Source organism: Colletotrichum destructivum, chromosome 9 (assembly GCF_034447905.1).
Source record: "Colletotrichum destructivum chromosome 9, complete sequence".
Classification (NCBI taxonomy): Eukaryota; Fungi; Ascomycota; class Sordariomycetes; order Glomerellales; family Glomerellaceae; genus Colletotrichum; species Colletotrichum destructivum.
The window spans coordinates 375,452-393,340 of NC_085904.1; the positions used below are offsets into that span (position 1 = coordinate 375,452).

The window sequence follows — 17,889 nt, forward strand, 5'->3', positions numbered from 1 at the left end:
GCAAGGCCAGACAGGATCCAGCTTTGTCAACTCGAGGCGAGGACCTGGCCAATGATGAAGGAGAGCTGCGACGAACCGGCGACAACACGCACCAATGGGAGAAGTGGGAAGGAAAAGACGCTCTGGGAGGGCAGGGGGCTTCCCTTCCATCCCCACTCTCCCACACACCATCAAAGACCAGATTCAGATGTACCTGCCCCTGCACCTCATTCTGTTTAATTACTTTTTGTCCTTTTATGAACAATGCACTACGGGTGCCCAACGCTAGAAGAAACGGGGATAATCTGCATTTGGGGCCGCAATGGAAGCAGCCACCCACCCACATTCGACTGCGAATATTCGTACAGAAGACGCTATGTTGCTTTGTCCACTCAACCAACACAGAATCCAGAAGACAAGGAGTGCACCGACCAGCCTATATGGATTCGCAGGGGAGAAAAAAAAGCAACAACATGGGCTGAAAATTCTAACAGAGTCCCCCACGTAGAAATCAATATTGTCAAAATCAAAATCAAAATCAATGTCGATTCGGCAGTGCGGCATCGCCGACTGCGTTGACAGCTTTTCGACTGCGGCCGAGGAATGAGCCTACACGGGAAACGGGATATACAGTACAGGTAGGTATGGCCAGGGATGGGTGATCTGGTGGTGACGGACGGCCGCAATCCCGTTTCTTTCTTTCTCGGGCGGGCCTTTTGAATCTCTGCAATGATGGTCTACCCTTGCCCCTCGCCGTCCAAAGATGAAAGAAAAGAAAGGAAAAGGGAATCCTTCCACTTCTTCGTTTTCCACTGCTGCAGAGCAAACTGCCCTGCATGCGCCCCGGCCTTGCGATGCAAAGCGCGAAGACTACGATGCGTTCATTGGTAAGGCAATGCTCGACTCAAATGCCTCGAGAAGCAACGAACGAAGGAAGCAAAAGCTGTACCTACGAATGGAGAATGGCTGATGCTCGGTGCTCCTTCCTCTTGTCATCCTACTGCTGCTGCCAAACTTGCTCATCGATGCATTGCATTTGCCAGCACCTCCCATGCAGCAGCAACAGCAGTAGCAGCAGCTCCTGCCTCAATCTGCGCTGTTGCATCCCAAATAGGGTTGGCTTGTGTGATGACTTGTGGCCTCTCTGGCCAATTGCCGTCCAGTCCTTTCCAGGCTGAAAGACGTGACTCGAGGTTTGGGGGACAGGACTCCCCCCCACCTGCTCGGTGGCAACAACAATGTATCTTTCTTTGTACCCCTCTTCCCTCTGGTACCACCACCACTTCGACGCGCCAACCACTTTCCTCCCCGCTCGTCTGTCACCTACACTGAGAGCGAATTTCTGGGCTAGCGCTGGCCGTGGCAGTTGCTGCTGCACGCTGCACAGCACTGGAACCCTTCACTGCCGCCGCCCTTCCACCTGTCGTTGGTTCCAGTTTCCAGTTTCCCATGCATGCACAACTCCAAACATCAATGCATCGAGTCGACTCAGAACACCATGATACGAACACAACAATATAGCACCTACTCTGTACTACGGTTACGGATGGAGACAGTACGATGAACCCTCGCTTGCCCTTGCACTCTTTCCACCCTGATCCTCCGCGCTTGCCCAGCTCCAGCTGCTGCACTTTGGCTCGTCTGCGCCCCAGACGCATTCCACAGCCCTCAGCCCCCGGCACTCGCTCAGACTTCCGCGCCCTTACGGATACCTTGTCCAAGACACGCGCCCAAGACAACAAACGCCTCTGCCATTCCATCCCGCCTGGTATGACGGGAAGCTTTCTTTCTCGTCGTCCACGAGGGAGCTCCGACTCACCCATCCGCCTCTGACAAAACACACTAGCCATGCCACAGAGCTCTTCGACTGCTCTCTGCAATCCCGCTATTCCGACAGAATACGAGGACGCAGTAACCACCTGGCTACATCAACAATAGTCTCACTGTGACGCTGTGAAGTACCGTCACCATCGCAGTACTGCCGTGTACCGCTATCAATGAACACCTAGGTACCTGCCCATGCATGCACAGCAACCGCTGCTCACGGTTCCTGCTGTACTGGCCGTTTTCGGGGGCTAAACTTTCGCTAAAGCCCAGATCGCCACTCCCCTATCTCGAGCCTGCGACGGTATACCTGTACGTAGCTTTCGTTCTTGCTTGGACACTGCTGCTACGAGCACATCGAACATGCTTCCATTAACGTACATGCATAGCAAGTGGCCCATCATAGCAAGTGGCCCACTTCCTCCTTCCTCCTCAAACTTCAACTTTACATCAACATTCCTCTACGTACGATAATGAGTTCTTCTTCAAACGAAAGTCGTATTATCCTTGCAATTAAAGCTATTAAAAAAGACCCAAATCTATCTGTACGAAAAGCAGCCTCTATCTACAACGTCCCAAGAACAACACTTCGACACCGACGCGCTGGACAATTACCACACCACGAGACTCGTACGAAATCAATGAAGATGACTGAGCTAGAAGAAACAGTGATTCTTGAACGAGTTATTGACCTAATCGATCGAGGATTTCCACCGCGACTTGACGACGTACGAGATATGGCTGATTGCCTCCTTGACGAACGCGACGCGACGCGTGTCGGACCCCGATGGGCAGAGAACTTCGTACGACGCCAACCACAACTAAAGACGCGTTTTCGACGTGGAATTGACTATCAGAGGGCGTTAGCTGAGGATCCTGCAATTGTGCAGGCCTGGTTTGCCCTCGTACGAAACACAATCGCGAAGTACGGAATCCACAATGACGATATCTACAATTTTGATGAGACGGGCTTCTTGATGGGAATGCTGTCGCACGCAAAGGTTGTTACAACCTCCGATCGCCGTGGAAGGCCTCGTACGAAGCAGCCTGGCAATCGCGAATGGGTTTCTGTCATTCAGGGCGTATGTGCAGATGGCTGGGCGCTGCCTCCGTACGTCATCGTCAAGGGCAAATATCACCTCCTCTCATGGTATACCAATGGCCAATTCCCACCCCAATGGCGCGTCCACCCTAGCGAAAATGGATGGACTACAAACGAGATTGGCCTAGATTGGCTACAGCATTTTGAAAAGTGTACAAAGTCTCGTACGAAGGGTGTTAAGCGGCTCCTAATCCTTGATGGCCACAACAGCCACAAGTCTACCAAGTTTGACGATTACTGCAAGGAACACAGCATTATTGCTCTTTGCATGCCTCCCCATTCATCGCACGAGCTCCAGCCTCTTGATGTTGGCTGTTTTAGTCCGCTGAAGGCGTCGTACGGCAAGGAAATTGAGAAAATGATGCGGATGCAGATTACGCACATTACTAAGGACGACTTCTTTCCTGCCTTTAAGGCAGCCTTTTTCACTTCAATGGGTGAAGAAAACGTACGAGCTGGCTTTAGACAGGCTGGCCTTATCCCTTTCAACCCAGAAGTAGTTATTTCCCGCCTGGATTTCAAGCCAAAGACGCCAACACCATCCAACTCACGCCCAAGCAGCCAGGGCTCCTGGGACCCAAAGACACCAACTACAGCACATGACGCCGTACGAAGCTCTGCATCACTTAAGAAAAGGATTACCAGTCATCAATATAGCTCACCAACCCATTTGTACGAAGTAGTTGACTTGCAGGCCAAAGGTATTAGCAAGTTAGCACACAAACTAGCTCTTGTTGAAGCTGAGTGCCGTGGGCTTCGTACGGCAAATGAGATACTAAGCAAGCGTCGGAGGGCTAAAAAAACCCAACTGCGTCTTGGAGGGTCCCTTAATGCAGCTGAAGCAGAGGCAATCCGGGTAGAGAAGGGGGTTGTTGATGCTGGAGGCGAAAATACACGTCAGGAGGGGGCTCGTACGGAGGGGGGTGAATTGCGCGGTCGGCGATGTGGCAATTGCGGAAAGACTGGACATAACGTACGAACATGTCAGGTAGTATGGGAGACCTCTGAAGAAGAGGATGATGAGTAGTTTTAATTGATTTCGTACGATGCTGCTTGATTGACTTATATAAATGGCTGGAGGGTAGGTAGAGGTGGGCCACTTGCTATGATGGGCCACTTGCTATGCATGTACGTTACGGTTTCTGGCTGCTTCACAATACTGACGTTATGGAACATGTTCGCCATCGCATGACGAGCAAACCCAGCACCTGTGGTATCATCCATCCAACCCCCCCCCCCCCCCCCCCCCCCCCCCCCCTTCGCGTCGTTCTATTTGTGGCTTTACTAACGTAGAGCCGTCTTCCTGATGCTCCCATACAACATCCGCTGACCGCCCACGGACTTTTCCCCTCACCTTAATGCCCCAGTTGCCCAGCAGGCCGGCACCTCATCAATCAGCGACAGTATCGACAGTCATTCAAACGCTGCCAAGGTATCCCTCTTCCCCTTCAGCGTGCACCCAGCCATGAGACTCCGGGGATCTAGAGGTTGCCGCTGGTTCGAGCCATGGTTGACGGCAACGGCAATGTCACCCGATCGGGGGGCACCATGCCCCCATCGTCGACCGGGATCTCCATCAGACCATGGCAGGCCTCGTTGAAGTTGGATTGTCGTCACTCGCTCAAGAACACGCAGGCCTTCTTGTCTGTTTTGAATTTGTTTTGGTCAATGAGCCACGCTACTACAGACGAGGGATGACACCGGGCCCAGGGGAAGCAGAACTTTGGCAGAAACAACGACGCTCTACCGCACACTGGACGACAGAAAACTGGCACCGACAACACGGCGACGGCACCCGCCATCCCCATGGCAAGCTTGGACTACTTGGACCTCCTTCAGGGGTTCTCCCGTCCGCCACACATCCCTTGTACTACCGACACCGCGTCCCTCCCGCCAAGGCTTCCCAACTCGGCGGTCATTCATCATATCTTTGTAAAGAAAAACTGCATTTCAGACTTTCAGAGCAATGCAATCTGTTCATCTTGCGGCTAATCATCCCCACTCTACTCTCATCTCTGATTATCCGGCCGTCCCGCTCGTTTCGCTCAAACAAGGCGGCATGAAGCTTGATGCCGCCCGCCCGCTGTGTTCTGCTTATGGACAGTGTTGTTCGGGGCTGGCGACATCAGCCATTTCTCATGCCTCGTCTCGCTTCCAGCATCTACCCAACTCGGCATATGCTGGCCTGTTTCCCATCTCAAAGCTTACGGGAGCTTGTTTCACTTCTCTCGGTAGCGTGGTACATAGCATTGGTGGTTCTTTTGCCTCTCTTGCCAGTCTCTCGCTTTCCATGATGAGGTACTCTGCCATCTTACAACCACCACTGGGGCTCATCAGCTCAAACGTGATGGGAAGCTTCAGTACCCAAAACCATGGTGCCAAAATCAGCCCAAAGAAGCCTTCAAGATGATGTGTCCCTTCATTGCACGCACGCTCAAGCCAGATGGCGCCCTGGACTATGGATGGATGATGTGTGTCTTTCTCAGTCACTTGATGCACACAACAAGTTGGAATCCAAAGGCCTTTTTGGGAACACTTATCATTCTCCCACCGTCCGCCCGGACTAGGCTACAAGAACGAACACAGGGGGGGCGGGGGATAAGAAAGGATAGGCGATGGTCGTGATCGAGCCCCTGGGAGGGGGACCCATAAACTAGATGGATACGAACCTGCGTACCCAGCACCCCCAGGTTCACCTCCGGAGACTTTCCTCTCGCACTGCCTCTCGAGATCTTGTGTTCCGCTTCTGTTTTTGGCCATGCGTGCCTGGGGAGGCCACGCCTTGCAAGGTTAGCAGCAAGGGGCAAGGAACCTGAGACACGCCCACAAAGGAGGTCTCCCAGGTCCCTAAATTCCCTAACGGTGTTGTCGGCTCTGTGCGCCCGCCAGGATGTGGATATCAAACCTCCTGAAGAGCCACCACAAGGTGACATCCAAGACGGATCTCGACGGGGGATGCCCACTTTGAGGCGGTGACTGTCAGCGAGGCTTCCGAAGGAGGGGGGATGCCTCACTCTCATCTCAGTTGCCCAATGTCAAACTCTAGACAAAGTACAGCGTGTTCCCGTCAGTCTTCCTGCTACGTTAGAGTAGACTACCACTGCCTCACATCCCGACATTGACAGGTGGCCTTCTCCTGGGAGATCAGAGCCGAGACACCTTGTGTAGTGTCGGGTGGCGCAGATCCCAAAAGATGGCCAGCTTTTCCCCTCACGTTGGAGGGGCCGAAAAAGCCGTTCAGGCCCGCGGTGAACGAGACATGACGGCGGCCAGCTTAGCATTCACGACTATAACACTGTCGCCCCTCCCGGCGCGCCTTAAGTTAAATTACCTTGAAGAATTACGGGTCTCGCGACGCTGCCGCGTCTTGCCTCCTCCAAATTGCGCGAAGCAGGAATTTGTGGCTCTCGCCGCACGACTCGCAAAGCCACACTAGCCAGTCAATCCCAAACCCTCATTTCTTTCGCAATTCTTGCCCACGTTGCTGACAGCGGCCAGCGCCCGAGACGTGACGCCGGCCATCCCAGTTCCGCAGGAACAGAGGAATTGTGCCTGGGACGTGACAATGTCATCTCGGAATCGGCATGGCCTTGGAACCTTCTACACGTGTACGAAGTACACTACTTGTCTCGTATGAGGCGAGGCGAGGGGGTTGTTGAGCCACATGATTGACATCGCCATTACCGGAAGCTTTCCCCTAATTTTCCTATTCGCATCCAGTCTGTATTCGTGCCCCCTCCCTCGCTTCACCACACCAGAATTCTTTTGGCCTCTTGAGTTCGGCGGCCTTGCGGAACAGCCGTCCTATTTGGCTCCCCGTCGATCGGCTTGGGAACCACAAGGAGTCCCCTCGTGAAACGAGCTTTGCAGGGTAACGCCCACTCATGCGGGGGAAATTTGGAAAGGACGAAATGGTAATGGGCCGTTGTTCTAAGGCTGCAGTTACGGTTGCGTTGCCTGTCGACATTTCACCCACCTGCATCCTGCATTCTGCAAGCCCTCTCCTTCAACGAGCGCTTAAGCTGCAGCCATACCGCAGCCACTTTCGCAGTTTTGTGATATGAAGATTGACAGTGGTCAAAAAGGGCTTACCGATCGCCAACGTGGCACCACTCAAGTTGTTTTCCCACCCTCCAACACTCTCGATCGCCCAGCCTAGCTACCAGACCCCCTTAGCCGCCGTCTATCGCGATGCCGATCTCTTGAGTGGTGTTGTGTCGACAGCCAACTGCGCGTAATGTTGATGGCAATTTTCTCTGTGTAGCGTCGCCGCCGCGACTACGCGGGGCGTCCTATTGACCACTCTCCGTCGATCTCGGCCAAGACCCTGCAGATCTATGCCATCGTCTTCCGGTTGACACGCGCTGGGCGAAACGGCGCGTTCCTTCTTCTGTGACATTGGGTTAAGCACTTAGCTACCAAAGATCTACGTTCCAACAAGCGCGCAAGGTACAGGAACGTGGGGCACGTCGCTCACTATGCGCGACCGTCCCGAGGGCCATGTTGGGCTTCGAGCGTTCGCAGCCCCTCGCTCAACATGGTGCCTCTCCAAACATGAAACTTGTAGCCGTGACCTTGGCAAAGAGAGGTTGATTCCGGGCTCCCGGCTGTTAGGCTTCCATTTGACGACATTAGTTGGGCAAGGATATGCCTTGACGCCAATGGATCCTCTGCTTTGAGATCAATAGCATCGTCCTTTTGATTGTTCTCGACGTGGTTGTAGTCCGTTACGGCCCGCAACGAGAGTGAGTATCAGCACGTAGGAACATTACACGGCAACCAACCTTGTCGTCGGCGATGGTGCAACAACGGCCCGCAGGCTATGGTCGGTCTGATGCGAATGGATGTTCCTAAATTCGATGACAGATTCTCAAAGTCTTGACCTAGATGCCAGCTATACAGGCACTAACGTTATATGCTTCGTGATTCTGCTTTCAACTCGACGTTGCTAATCGCAGACGGTTTAGTTCCAAGCTTGGCTGAGTCACCTGGTGCCACGAAACGTGCAAAGAAGAGAAAGGCTGAGTCACACGGCGAATGATCGGCCTGCTGGAGCATGGGTTACTCGATGGCTGACGTTGATGGACGCCATCTCTCCGTGGACCCTATCCGACGATGTCGTCTTCTTCACCACTTCCCACGCGCGGACGTCGGCTCTTCTCGACAGCATCAAGAACCACGGCTCCTCTTCTCCGAGCCTGCGGTGACGACATTGTCCGAAGACCGGCAGGCCGGGGGTCAAGCCCGGAGTTAGGCTGTTCCAGGACTGCTGTCTTCTTTGCATTTGTTGCTGTGGGTGCTGTGTGCGAGCATGATGTGGCCTGCGAGACCCCCTATCCGGTCTATGGAAACGTTTCTGGCGTAGTATCAGCAACAAATACCATGAAGCTTGGTTGTAAGAATGACGGGGAAACATACACGCACTCCGGTGGTCCAATATGGTTCAGGTAGCCGGTCTTTTTCATCAAAGTGTCGCCGACATTAAAAAGAATACCGCCTTACCGAATCGTCGGAATTAGGCGGGAGAATCCAATGCGTTTCGAGGCAAACCCGGCCCTGCCGCTTCGTGCGTCCTCGACAGCGAAGCCATACCGTTGACTATGGGAAAACCGCAACTCGGAAGAACCTCATGTTGTTGAACGGGCAAGTTCGGGCAAAGTCACGTTGCAAAAAAGGTAGACGATACGTCGGCCCTTTTCAATAATCACTTCGCCGAACGAACACGTCAACGGACCTTCGCTAAGACGTGCCGCATTGAAACGACCCCTCCCGCCAAACCTATACGGAAGCCACTTCATGCATGCCCAGCCTGGCCACGTCGTAGGGCTGAGAGGGCTGCGAGAAATGATGACTCGGCTTCCTGTTCCTTCGGGGCGCTAACTCTGCCTCGAAGATTACCGCGCGCCCAATCAACTGTTGCGCCTGGTGACGGTTCGTATATCAAACCAATGGCCAGCCCCCCGTGAAAGCTCTTGACGGCGGATCCTGCGGCTCTCTTGTCTCACGGCTACGACCCTACCTGCCAAGCAGGAGTCCATCACGTCTCCTTTTCGCTCTTCAACCGACTCTCCCACGTGTCGAGCGTTTGCTCAAGCCTGATACTCGACCAAAGTCGGCCCGCCGCTTGGAAATATTTAACGAGGCCGGGTTCCCAGGCCAGAAGGGTAACAATCAGAGAGAGAAGCACTCGGAGTTGACTGGCGATGTCGGTTTCTGGAAGCTACTTGCTCGTACAGAGGCTGGCGAAGGAGGAGAAGGGGGAGGGGGGTCAGCGACGAGGCAGCTGACGTGGAAATGGCATCCACCACGATCCTTCCACGCGTGAGGGAACACCTCCGCCCTCTGGATCCCTTTTGGGATCCTTGCGTCGTAGGCTTCCGCGAACATGGGACGTTCCATGATCGTCACGCAATGGCAGATGGCCAACGTGGTCCGTCGATCGTCGACTGACGGGGACGGTATTCACTCACACGCCCACCTCGTCGCCCTCTTGCTTCCTTCAATTGCTTATTCGTCTCCAGGCAGCCCACAGCGGGTTTGCTCATCGAAAAGAATCCTACACATCACCTCCACTACCTCTGTCAACTTGAGAGCAAGCGGGGCCCGCGCGTGATATGTTGTACAGCAGCCGGTTGTCTGTAGAAGATTGTCAAGAAGGCTAATCATCCCGCGGGGAAGAGCGGCCAATTCATCTTCGGCCTACGGAAAGGAACTGGAGAAGCGATGAGCCACCAGCCAGAGCTACAGCATAGAACCGCGCAGCTGATCGATTGATCGGCCATCGTCAACACCGAAGACGACGGGCGATGTCAACAATCCCCTCCTCTGATCCACGGCTCACCCTCGCCCTGACGGCATGTGAGGATGTGAATATACATCCATTAGCCTGAGCGAGACCCAGGCTCCAAAGGAGGATGACCCCACCCACCCTTCCGCTCCGTCTTTGAGGCCCAGTGGTATTCATCTAGCGTCCTGGGATGTCTCGAGAATGACGTGAGACGGAGAAAGGGCCGGGATACGGTCAAGAGTATTAGAGTTTGGGGTGTAAGAGGAGGCCCGGCCAGCGTTGTCCAGGTACAAGCGCGTCCCAGACGCGAACCAAGGTCGCATGGTAGATTTCTTCTTGCGGGACTCGATGGTGGACCATCTAGTCGCCCAACCCTGGCTGGTTGGACTTCCGCGGCCACCGCAACCGCAGGCGGAGGTCCATCGTCAGCCATCGTGAGCAGGAAGAAAGACTCTGTGTGGCTCTCTCGCTTCAGGTACCCGGAGCGCGCGGCCCACGAAGAGAGACTGCCGCTTGTTGCAATTCCCCTGATGATCTGAGCATCCCAGGCTGAAAAAACTTGCTTTGAAGAGTTGGTTCAATGACGAGAAACCGCCCTCTTACCGCTGCTTTCAGGGGAACAGCCGTTCAAAACTGTGAACCCGAAGGCTCCTCGACCAGCAGATATCTCTCCGCGTGGAACGACACTCCGACATCAGTAGAATAGTCGGTGGAACCACGTCGTCTCACTCAAGCTACAACTCCCCGAATAAAAAATCGAAACTACGCCAACAACTCTTCCCAAACCCAGAGGAGATGCCGTAGGCCGCAGCCGACTCTCCTTAATAGGCTGTACCCGACTTGCTTCCTCGGCCAATTTTCGAGCATCTAGTACCGAGGAGACATCCAAAACCCTCGGCCCGCAGCGGATCATCTACGCTGTTGGGCATCGAACAAGACACCGCATTCTGAATAGGGACGTCGGGGGCTGTGGTGCCCTGGGGCGGGGCATACTCTGCGCATCAGCGGGGTTCCCAAGGTGGCAGACGATCCCAGGAGTTCGAAGACGGTCAAAACACAGCAAAGGCAGACCGCATCATGTAGACAACGGAGGGATTTAACATGTCCCCAGGCTTTTTCGAAATTTTAGCAAAGTGTTTGGGTAACACATACGCTTCGTCTCGGCCCCTCGCCGTCATTCAGGGAGAGAAGACACGATGCTCTTTCATCTTCCTTAACTCGTACAAGATAGAACCATCGCCCACGACACACACACTTACGTACACAGACGTTCGCACCTTCCAAGTTTATGAACTGTAAAACCAAAAACGGTGTCGTCATCGTCATGAAATCGTAAACATCATCAAGCGTGATAATTGTCGAGGAAGAAAAAAAAGGAAAATAACACGATCAAGAAAAACATTAACCCCCATTACAAGCATCCGGCCCTTCTCTCCAAAACTCAACAGGACAAAAGAAAGCCTAAACAAAATCAAACAGACCCAACCCTCTATGCCGTGAGGCCTATGGGCGAATATACAAGGAAGAGAAAAATGTTACTGAAATGAGACAAGGTCGAAAACCCTCCCGTGTGAGATTGGAAGCCGAATCCCTTTTGCCCTGTCCTGATGCTGATGACATCCTGCTTTCGTCTATCATCTCCCTCTATGTCCCGAGAAATCGACCTGTCATGATGGGTGTAGACAAGTACTGATTAAATGGTTGTTGTTGTTCCACTACAGAGCCTTAGTACCGCTTCTCCTCTGGCAAAACATTCTCGCCGTAGAAACCGCCATGGTGACCATCGTCACAAGATGCTGCGCAGGCAAGGCAAACGCCGCCTCCGTAAACCCTTGTGTGACGTTTCCATCCAGCCCCGGCATCGTCAAGAATAGAGATGATCTCTCCTTGCACCAAAATCTCTTGATTTGTGGTCTCGTCGTAGCGGATCTCGCCGTAGATAGGGGGAGGGCCTGGTATTAGGGGCGACGTAGGTGGGAATGACGACGGAGAGAAGCTCATAACGACCTCGTCAAGAACCGGCCCTGTTGAATGAGCTGGCTCTCCAATGGGAAACATCTTGGTGTAGGACCTCCTTCGAGCCGTCGGAGAGGATCGCATGATATGCGCCCTCTGTGTTGCTGTCGAGGTGCCTATCGACGTAGACGACATGTAGTCGGGGTTTGGCTGTTCGAAGAAGGACGCGTCAAGTTCTGAAACGCCACTGGTGAAGCTCCTCCTGCGTTCGTCGTAGGCGAAGACGGAGGGTGATAGCTCCGGAGGTGTCAGGGGCGGCGGAGGCGGAGGTCCTGACAAGACAAATTCTTCGGAACTCAGCCCTGGAACCTTTTCTAATTTGAGCATGCCGGTCCGCGACGTCGCGTCGCTCCCCCTTCTCTTAGTTTCCCTCGAATCCCCATCGCGGGTCGCGCAGTTGACTTGCGAATAAGCTTTGTCAGCTGGTCGAACCCTGGCGTCCTGGGTGCTATTGTTGACTTTACGTGACTTTTCTTCCATTACCCAGCCTCCTTCCTGGACGAAAAGAGGATGCAGCCGTTGCTGGTTGATCAGATGGGTAATATCGTCTACGACGAGGCTGTGTCGCTGAACGACCTTGTCGTTCTTGCTCGTTGCGGAGACGAAAACACGGCATGCCACCAGACGGATTATGATTAGGATAGTGAGCAGGATAAGCCCCGTGCAGAAATTCGAGAGGGAGAGGTGGTGGTAAGACCGAGCAGCTGAGGGCGGCTCGCCCAGGCCCAGCTCAGGATGAGTGACAGCGGGCATTGCTGCTTAAAGACTGGCCGGCTTATTTTGGCAAGTGATTAGGCTTGGAAGGTCGTAAAAAGGGTCTCCTCCGTCTGCCACCCTCACCAAGGAAGTAGAGGTACCTTAGTCGGTGGGCGGTGCAGTCAGTTGGCACGTCGTCTGGGGTATGCCTGTGTCTAGAGGCACGGCCAAGACCTAACGGTGGCTTGCGAGTAATGGAAAGGCGCTGCTGGACATAAGCGACTAGGGACTTGGGATGGTGGGCCTCGGCCGTCGCATCTGCTGTCGGTCGAGAGGGAAAGAAGCCGAGTGACAATCCGGTTGAATGGTCGGGTGAGGCCGATGGAGAGAAAAAAAAGGGAGAGGGAGGAGAAAAAGCGTATGTCTGTCTGTCTGCATGATGGACGTGTAAGTGCTTGGCCCCTTTTTATGGTGCTATTTTCGAGTGGATGCCGCGCGCTAGGCCGGCGCGAGGCTCGTTTTGCGGCGCCGTGAGCTCTGAGACCAGCCCATGGGCTGAAGTTGAACGGTTCCCACGCGTCGCTCCCAGCGGCATCGTCCAATGATTGTACAAGACGGCAGACTTACAACAAGGCAGGCTCCGAAGTCCCCAAGGGGTTGCAAACTGGAGTGGGTTGAGGGCTCTTTTGCGTCCTTGGCAGATGCAGGGGATGAGACAACGGCTATTTATGTGCTGTGCACACAATGCTTTGTCTATGGACGACGACAGCTCTTTTGTACTCGAAGGACGGCGGCCACAGGAACAAATGAGGATCGCGACGGGGGTCAGGCCTATTCGTAGGGGCCTACAGTAGACGAAGCGCTGGCGGGGTGGAAGGATTATGATTGTGGACAAGGTGGGAGCGGGTAACGAGTAACATATATAGACACAATGTGCGATGCGCCCATGTCGCGGCAGACGAGGCATGGGGAGAGCTCGCAAACGTATCGCTAGATCTGGCTCGGCAAAAAAAAAAAAAGAAAAAGAAAAAGGAATGAGATAATGAGATGAATAGAAGAAGGAGTCGAGGCCGTAGGGAGGGTGTGCGGCACAAAGGAGGTGTGCGGCGAGGAAACAATCCAACATCCTTGGCTGGCGTGAACGAAAAGTAACTCGGCCCAGAATCCCCGTTTTCAGAGAGCGCGCTGTCTTCATTCTCAGTCAGCCTCTTCTCTTTTGCTCCCTCCAGACCAGTAACACTAGTCAGGTTCTCGGACGCTCTGGGGCAGTCACGATGGCGACAACGCCTTTCTTGATTTTGCCGCAATGCGGTGCATGCAGTGGCGTGCATTTATCGGCTTGGAGTGGTCGCTCTCCCAGCTGGAGACGCCTCGAGCTCCAGCGGCGTTGCAGAAGCGGACGTGGATGGAGTGACCATGGGTGCGCCCAAAAGTGGAGAAGATACCCGGGCACAATGGACGCCATGATACTTAGGAAATGCGGTCATCATGTATGTTGGTGATTAAATTTACATCCCTTGGGTCGAGTAGGCGACGGAGTCTTGTTGGTCCTTGACTCGATTGGTTTTGACTGGTCGAGGGAGGCGGTAATGTCAGCACCGAAGCTGGCAATAATATGATCGCGCTGGGGCGCGGCGGCTCTGATAAGGATGCGGATAGGCAGGAGGGCCTTGTTGAATGGGACAGAGGATGGCAAGTTGTTGTTTTGCGGATTGTGAACTGAAGGCGGTGTAATTCTGATGCAAGTGACCGCAGATTCCACAAGCAGACGCTAACCGAGGAACACTCCATAACCTCGGACTCTTGACTTTGTGCTGCGTTGTTGGCTGCTGCTGCTGCTTCTTCGGACGGGCAGCAACATTGGGGTCGACTTTGTTTGGAATCGATGCCGAGGGGGGGTTAGCACAGCCGATCCCTGTCGTTCAGCCCAACATGATCCTCGTTCGAAGGACCCCATCCGTGGGCCCCCGTAGACTAGGAAGACCGAGCTGGACTGGTCCCGGTCTTTGGTCAGGTCGTGTAAGTCGGTGACCACAAAGAGTCCCCAACTGACCCACCAAGAACTATACGCTTCGCCGTGTCCTGGTACAACGAAGCCCAGCGCAAGCTTCCATAGCGATCTCAAGTTGTGACTGGTAGCCACGGCACCGGAAGGCTTCCAGAGGCCGGCACAAACCAGCGGGCATCAGATCGAACGCAGGTCGCAAGCAATACAAAGTCGAGTCTCGCCATAGGATGGCGTACGTGTTCATAGTAAGTACCACGCCTTCTTAGAGCCAGCCACCGGTCGGGGTATTGCTGACATATCCACATTGATGGATGGACTCAATCCACAATTTACAACGACGGCTCGGTGACATATGTTGCGGAACAGGTAGTTTGTGGCCCCCTCGGCCCTTGTCTGAGGCGTGTTGGTGCCATGGTGGCAGATGACCGGTCGGGAGCCAAGAGGAAAGGGAAAAGTCGCAAAAGCAAGCTTGCATGGTCCTTGCCGACGAGGTTTTGGAACCTTGGGAACTGGGAAATTTGTCGGCTAGCGTGGGCGAGTGGAACGGGGGACCTGTTCAGCTGAGGTGAGCCCTACAGCTACGCCATCCGGAACCCTGCCCTGTCTAGCGGCAGCGATGGTGTGGAATACCTACAAGCTTGTTCCTCTTCTAGGCCCATTCCATCGCTCGATTGGCTCCTCAGCCAGCCCTGTGGTGTCGATCGATGCGTCCCCCTCAAGAGTCGGGGATTGCCTGGGTCAAGCGACCATTGTGATGCAGATAGAGATGGAGGTTGGCGATGCACGGGAAAGACGCTGCCGGAGTTGGTCTGGTTGGGATTTCTTGGCTTGGCTGTTTTGCGATTGTGTTGGTGATGGTAGGCCGATCAAATTTTAGGTACAACGAACTAGTACACAACTATGCATGTCGCCACAGACAGTGACAGCCGAAAACTGGCGTGCCGAATGGATCGGGACAGAGAATCAGCGATAGGGACCCGAGCCTGCATGACTGGCGCGTGCATGGTAGCAAGTGAGCAATGCACGATGGCGGATGATGGAGCGACAGTAAGACGACCTGGACAAACCGAGAACGGGTTCAGTCATGCTATGCTGTCAACACAGGCTTCTAGGCTCAACGGGGAGCAGCCGTAAAGGGAAGCCCGAGCCTCGTCGGGCTGGAGGGGTAAGGAGAAAGATGTATGAGAAAGCGAATATGTCGAACGACTCCATCACCCATCATGCCTAATTGGCTTGACAAGGCCAAGCCGAGAATGATTGTCGGTGTTGGTGGCCGTAGGATCGGAGACAATGCGAGGAGGAGCCAATGCGGATCTGAAATCGCGGAACGCCCAGCAGGTAGCAAGAATCCGCCTAGTGGGTATCAATCACTTCTGCCGAGTGTGCAGACAGTGTGTGAGTGAGTCGATCAGGAGGATGAAGGACGAGGCGAGACGAGACGGCATGCACTAGATTGGCGCCTGGATGCAAGCAGGCTGGGTCCCAGAGGGGCGCAAATGGAGAGTTTCTTCAGAATGGCGCGGAGTAGAGTGCACAATGGAGTAGCAGACCAGAGTGGTGTGCGATAAAAGTTGCGACAAGCCGGCTGAACGTCGAGCCCGACAACATCATGGTCTGGTCAGAGTTTGGGTTGGCAAGATGCAAATCCGGCTCCTGTCTTTTGTCTTTCAGCTGTCCTCGAAGCCGCAAGGGCTTCTCATTCGCTCTTTCCTGTTTTAGACCTGGGTGGGTACCTCTGTAATGGTACCTACCTGGCAGTGGAAGCGATATTTCAGTGGGGTCTTTCCTCCCCAAGCGCACAGCATGTCTCAAGGCCTGGGTAGGGACAGGTACTATCTTAGGAGAAGGTTAAGCCACACAGTCAGTTCAGTCCATTGCTATGAAGCCGTCCCCGCCAGCCTTTACCCAGAGTTGTCCTCATCACCAGTGGCTGATCCTTACAGTGTACTTTGTGCCCGTACCTTCCTTCGACATCGTCTGTGTTTGATAAACACAAGGGGAAGGAGGATGCCGCCAGGATACCTGCACACGCATGCCAGGCGCAACTGCCCCTTTTGGAGGAGTCCTGGAAAGTGACTGGCTGCCTCGTCCAATCAATCGGGTCCGCCCCACATGCATCCGACACAGGAGGACTGTGCCTACTAAGGTAGGTAGGTAGGTAGGGTGGTACCTATTTACTTCCTGCTTTCAGCGCTTCATTTGACCACTATCTTGCGACATCTCGCCCCTTATTGTCTGGATGTCTCGCAGGTTGGTCCTCGAGGAAGCGACAACCAGTGGCCATATCCAACCAACGACATGTGTCATTTATCAACCCTGTATCCCGCCGATCAAACCTCTTTCCACATCGGCCGAGAGACGATGCGCATCCCTCCGTGCCTCAGACGCGCGCCCGAGTTAGGTAGTTTGGTAGGCATTTTCAGTCGCAAGCCGCTGCTACTTCTAACCACCGCACTTGCTCTTGCTTGTCAGGGCCATCCAGACCTTCTCCCAGCCATCATTCGTTCAGTGAGATTCTCAATGGCCCTGGCACCAAACCTCGACATGCTTGAGTTTAGCCCCCCAATGCCAATCCCCGTGACGATCTGTTGCGGCCGCACGTAGCAGACACAGCCACCAACGGGTCGTCATCGTTATCATCTAGGAACCGCATGAACTTCATTTCAGCGTCCCAGTGCATCATCTCCAGTTCGTTGCCCAACGAAACGGTAACGGATTAGCCTCAGTCAGTCACGATGCTTCCGACGCGTCTATTCCTGTGCCGACGTTGCCGTCTAACGCGAGAGTAGCACGCTGTCCTTTCACCCTGGCAGTACGGATTGGCCCAAAATAAATCGAAATACGAGACCCCGGCGACGACGTGACGCTGTCAACCCACCAAACCCTGACGAGAGCTGCGTCTCAATCGACGGGTTTACGAGACAGCTGTATTTAGAGATTTCCTCCCCCTTTCCGGATCCAGATCCAGATCCAAATCCAGATTCGGATCCAGACGCCCTCCGAAACGGGGCGCCGAGCCACGGAGCCGACGCGGCCTAGTCGCCCTCCGCGGAGCCCTATCCTCACAGTACTCTGATTCCGTCCAACCATAATGCTGTCGATCGACCTCCCCATTTATGCCAACGACTCTCACCTTGTCACTTCTCTTCCTCTCATGGATGCTGGCCCTGGCAAACCCTGTTTGTTGGGCGCCCGTTACGAAGTCGCCTTTGCAAGTTTCCATTGACGGGTTTACGAGGAAAGAAAGATGCCCTTCTTTTCTCGCCTCCTTACGAATCTCTTACGCTTGCCGTCCCCTGGTTGGTTGGTCACTCGTCCTGGCCACCACTCGGGTCCTGAAAAGAGCCTGCAAGTCATTCCCAAGCAATGCCCGCTACGGCAGTCCGGCGACGGCAACTTGACAGATTCTGCGCATCACTCGACGGTGCAGACGTTGTGTTGCATCCATGCCCATTCAGCTGACGTCTCACCCAATCG

At 54.2% G+C, this 17,889-nt stretch overlaps 4 protein-coding genes across 4 annotated transcripts; all 4 read right to left on the reverse strand.

The window, feature by feature from the left end:
- Positions 1-6,391: 6,391 nt before the first annotated feature.
- Positions 6,392-12,565, reverse strand: CDEST_13209 (uncharacterized protein). The gene is made up of 2 exons (XM_062929365.1): positions 8,324-12,565; positions 6,392-8,261 (listed from the first exon to the last, which is right to left on the reverse strand). Exon 1 carries the CDS (start codon positions 12,459-12,461, stop codon positions 11,418-11,420), a length of 1,044 nt encoding a protein of 347 aa, XP_062785416.1. The 5' UTR covers positions 12,462-12,565; the 3' UTR covers positions 6,392-8,261; positions 8,324-11,417.
- Position 12,566: 1 nt separating this feature from the next.
- On the reverse strand, positions 12,567-13,530 carry CDEST_13210 (uncharacterized protein; the record flags this gene model as incomplete). Its single annotated transcript, XM_062929366.1, has 2 exons — positions 12,567-12,836; positions 13,028-13,530. 2 exons carry the CDS (start codon positions 13,528-13,530, stop codon positions 12,620-12,622), a joined length of 720 nt encoding a protein of 239 aa, XP_062785417.1. The 3' UTR covers positions 12,567-12,619.
- Positions 13,531-13,874: 344 nt separating this feature from the next.
- CDEST_13211 (uncharacterized protein) lies at positions 13,875-14,195 on the reverse strand (the record flags this gene model as incomplete). The annotated part of the gene is made up of 1 exon (XM_062929367.1): positions 13,875-14,195. The coding sequence occupies one exon, from the start codon at positions 14,193-14,195 to the stop codon at positions 13,875-13,877; it is 321 nt and encodes a 106-aa protein (XP_062785418.1).
- Positions 14,196-14,467: 272 nt separating this feature from the next.
- CDEST_13212 (uncharacterized protein) lies at positions 14,468-14,656 on the reverse strand (the record flags this gene model as incomplete). The annotated part of the gene is made up of 1 exon (XM_062929368.1): positions 14,468-14,656. One exon carries the CDS (start codon positions 14,654-14,656, stop codon positions 14,468-14,470), a length of 189 nt encoding a protein of 62 aa, XP_062785419.1.
- Between the last annotated feature and the right edge of the window lie 3,233 nt (positions 14,657-17,889).

What these genes read in the sequence shown, in the direction of transcription:
- CDEST_13209 (XM_062929365.1), bottom strand. Translation starts at nt 12,461, where the DNA reads ATGCCCGCTGTCACTCATCCTGAGCTGGGCCTGGGCGAGCCGCCCTCA.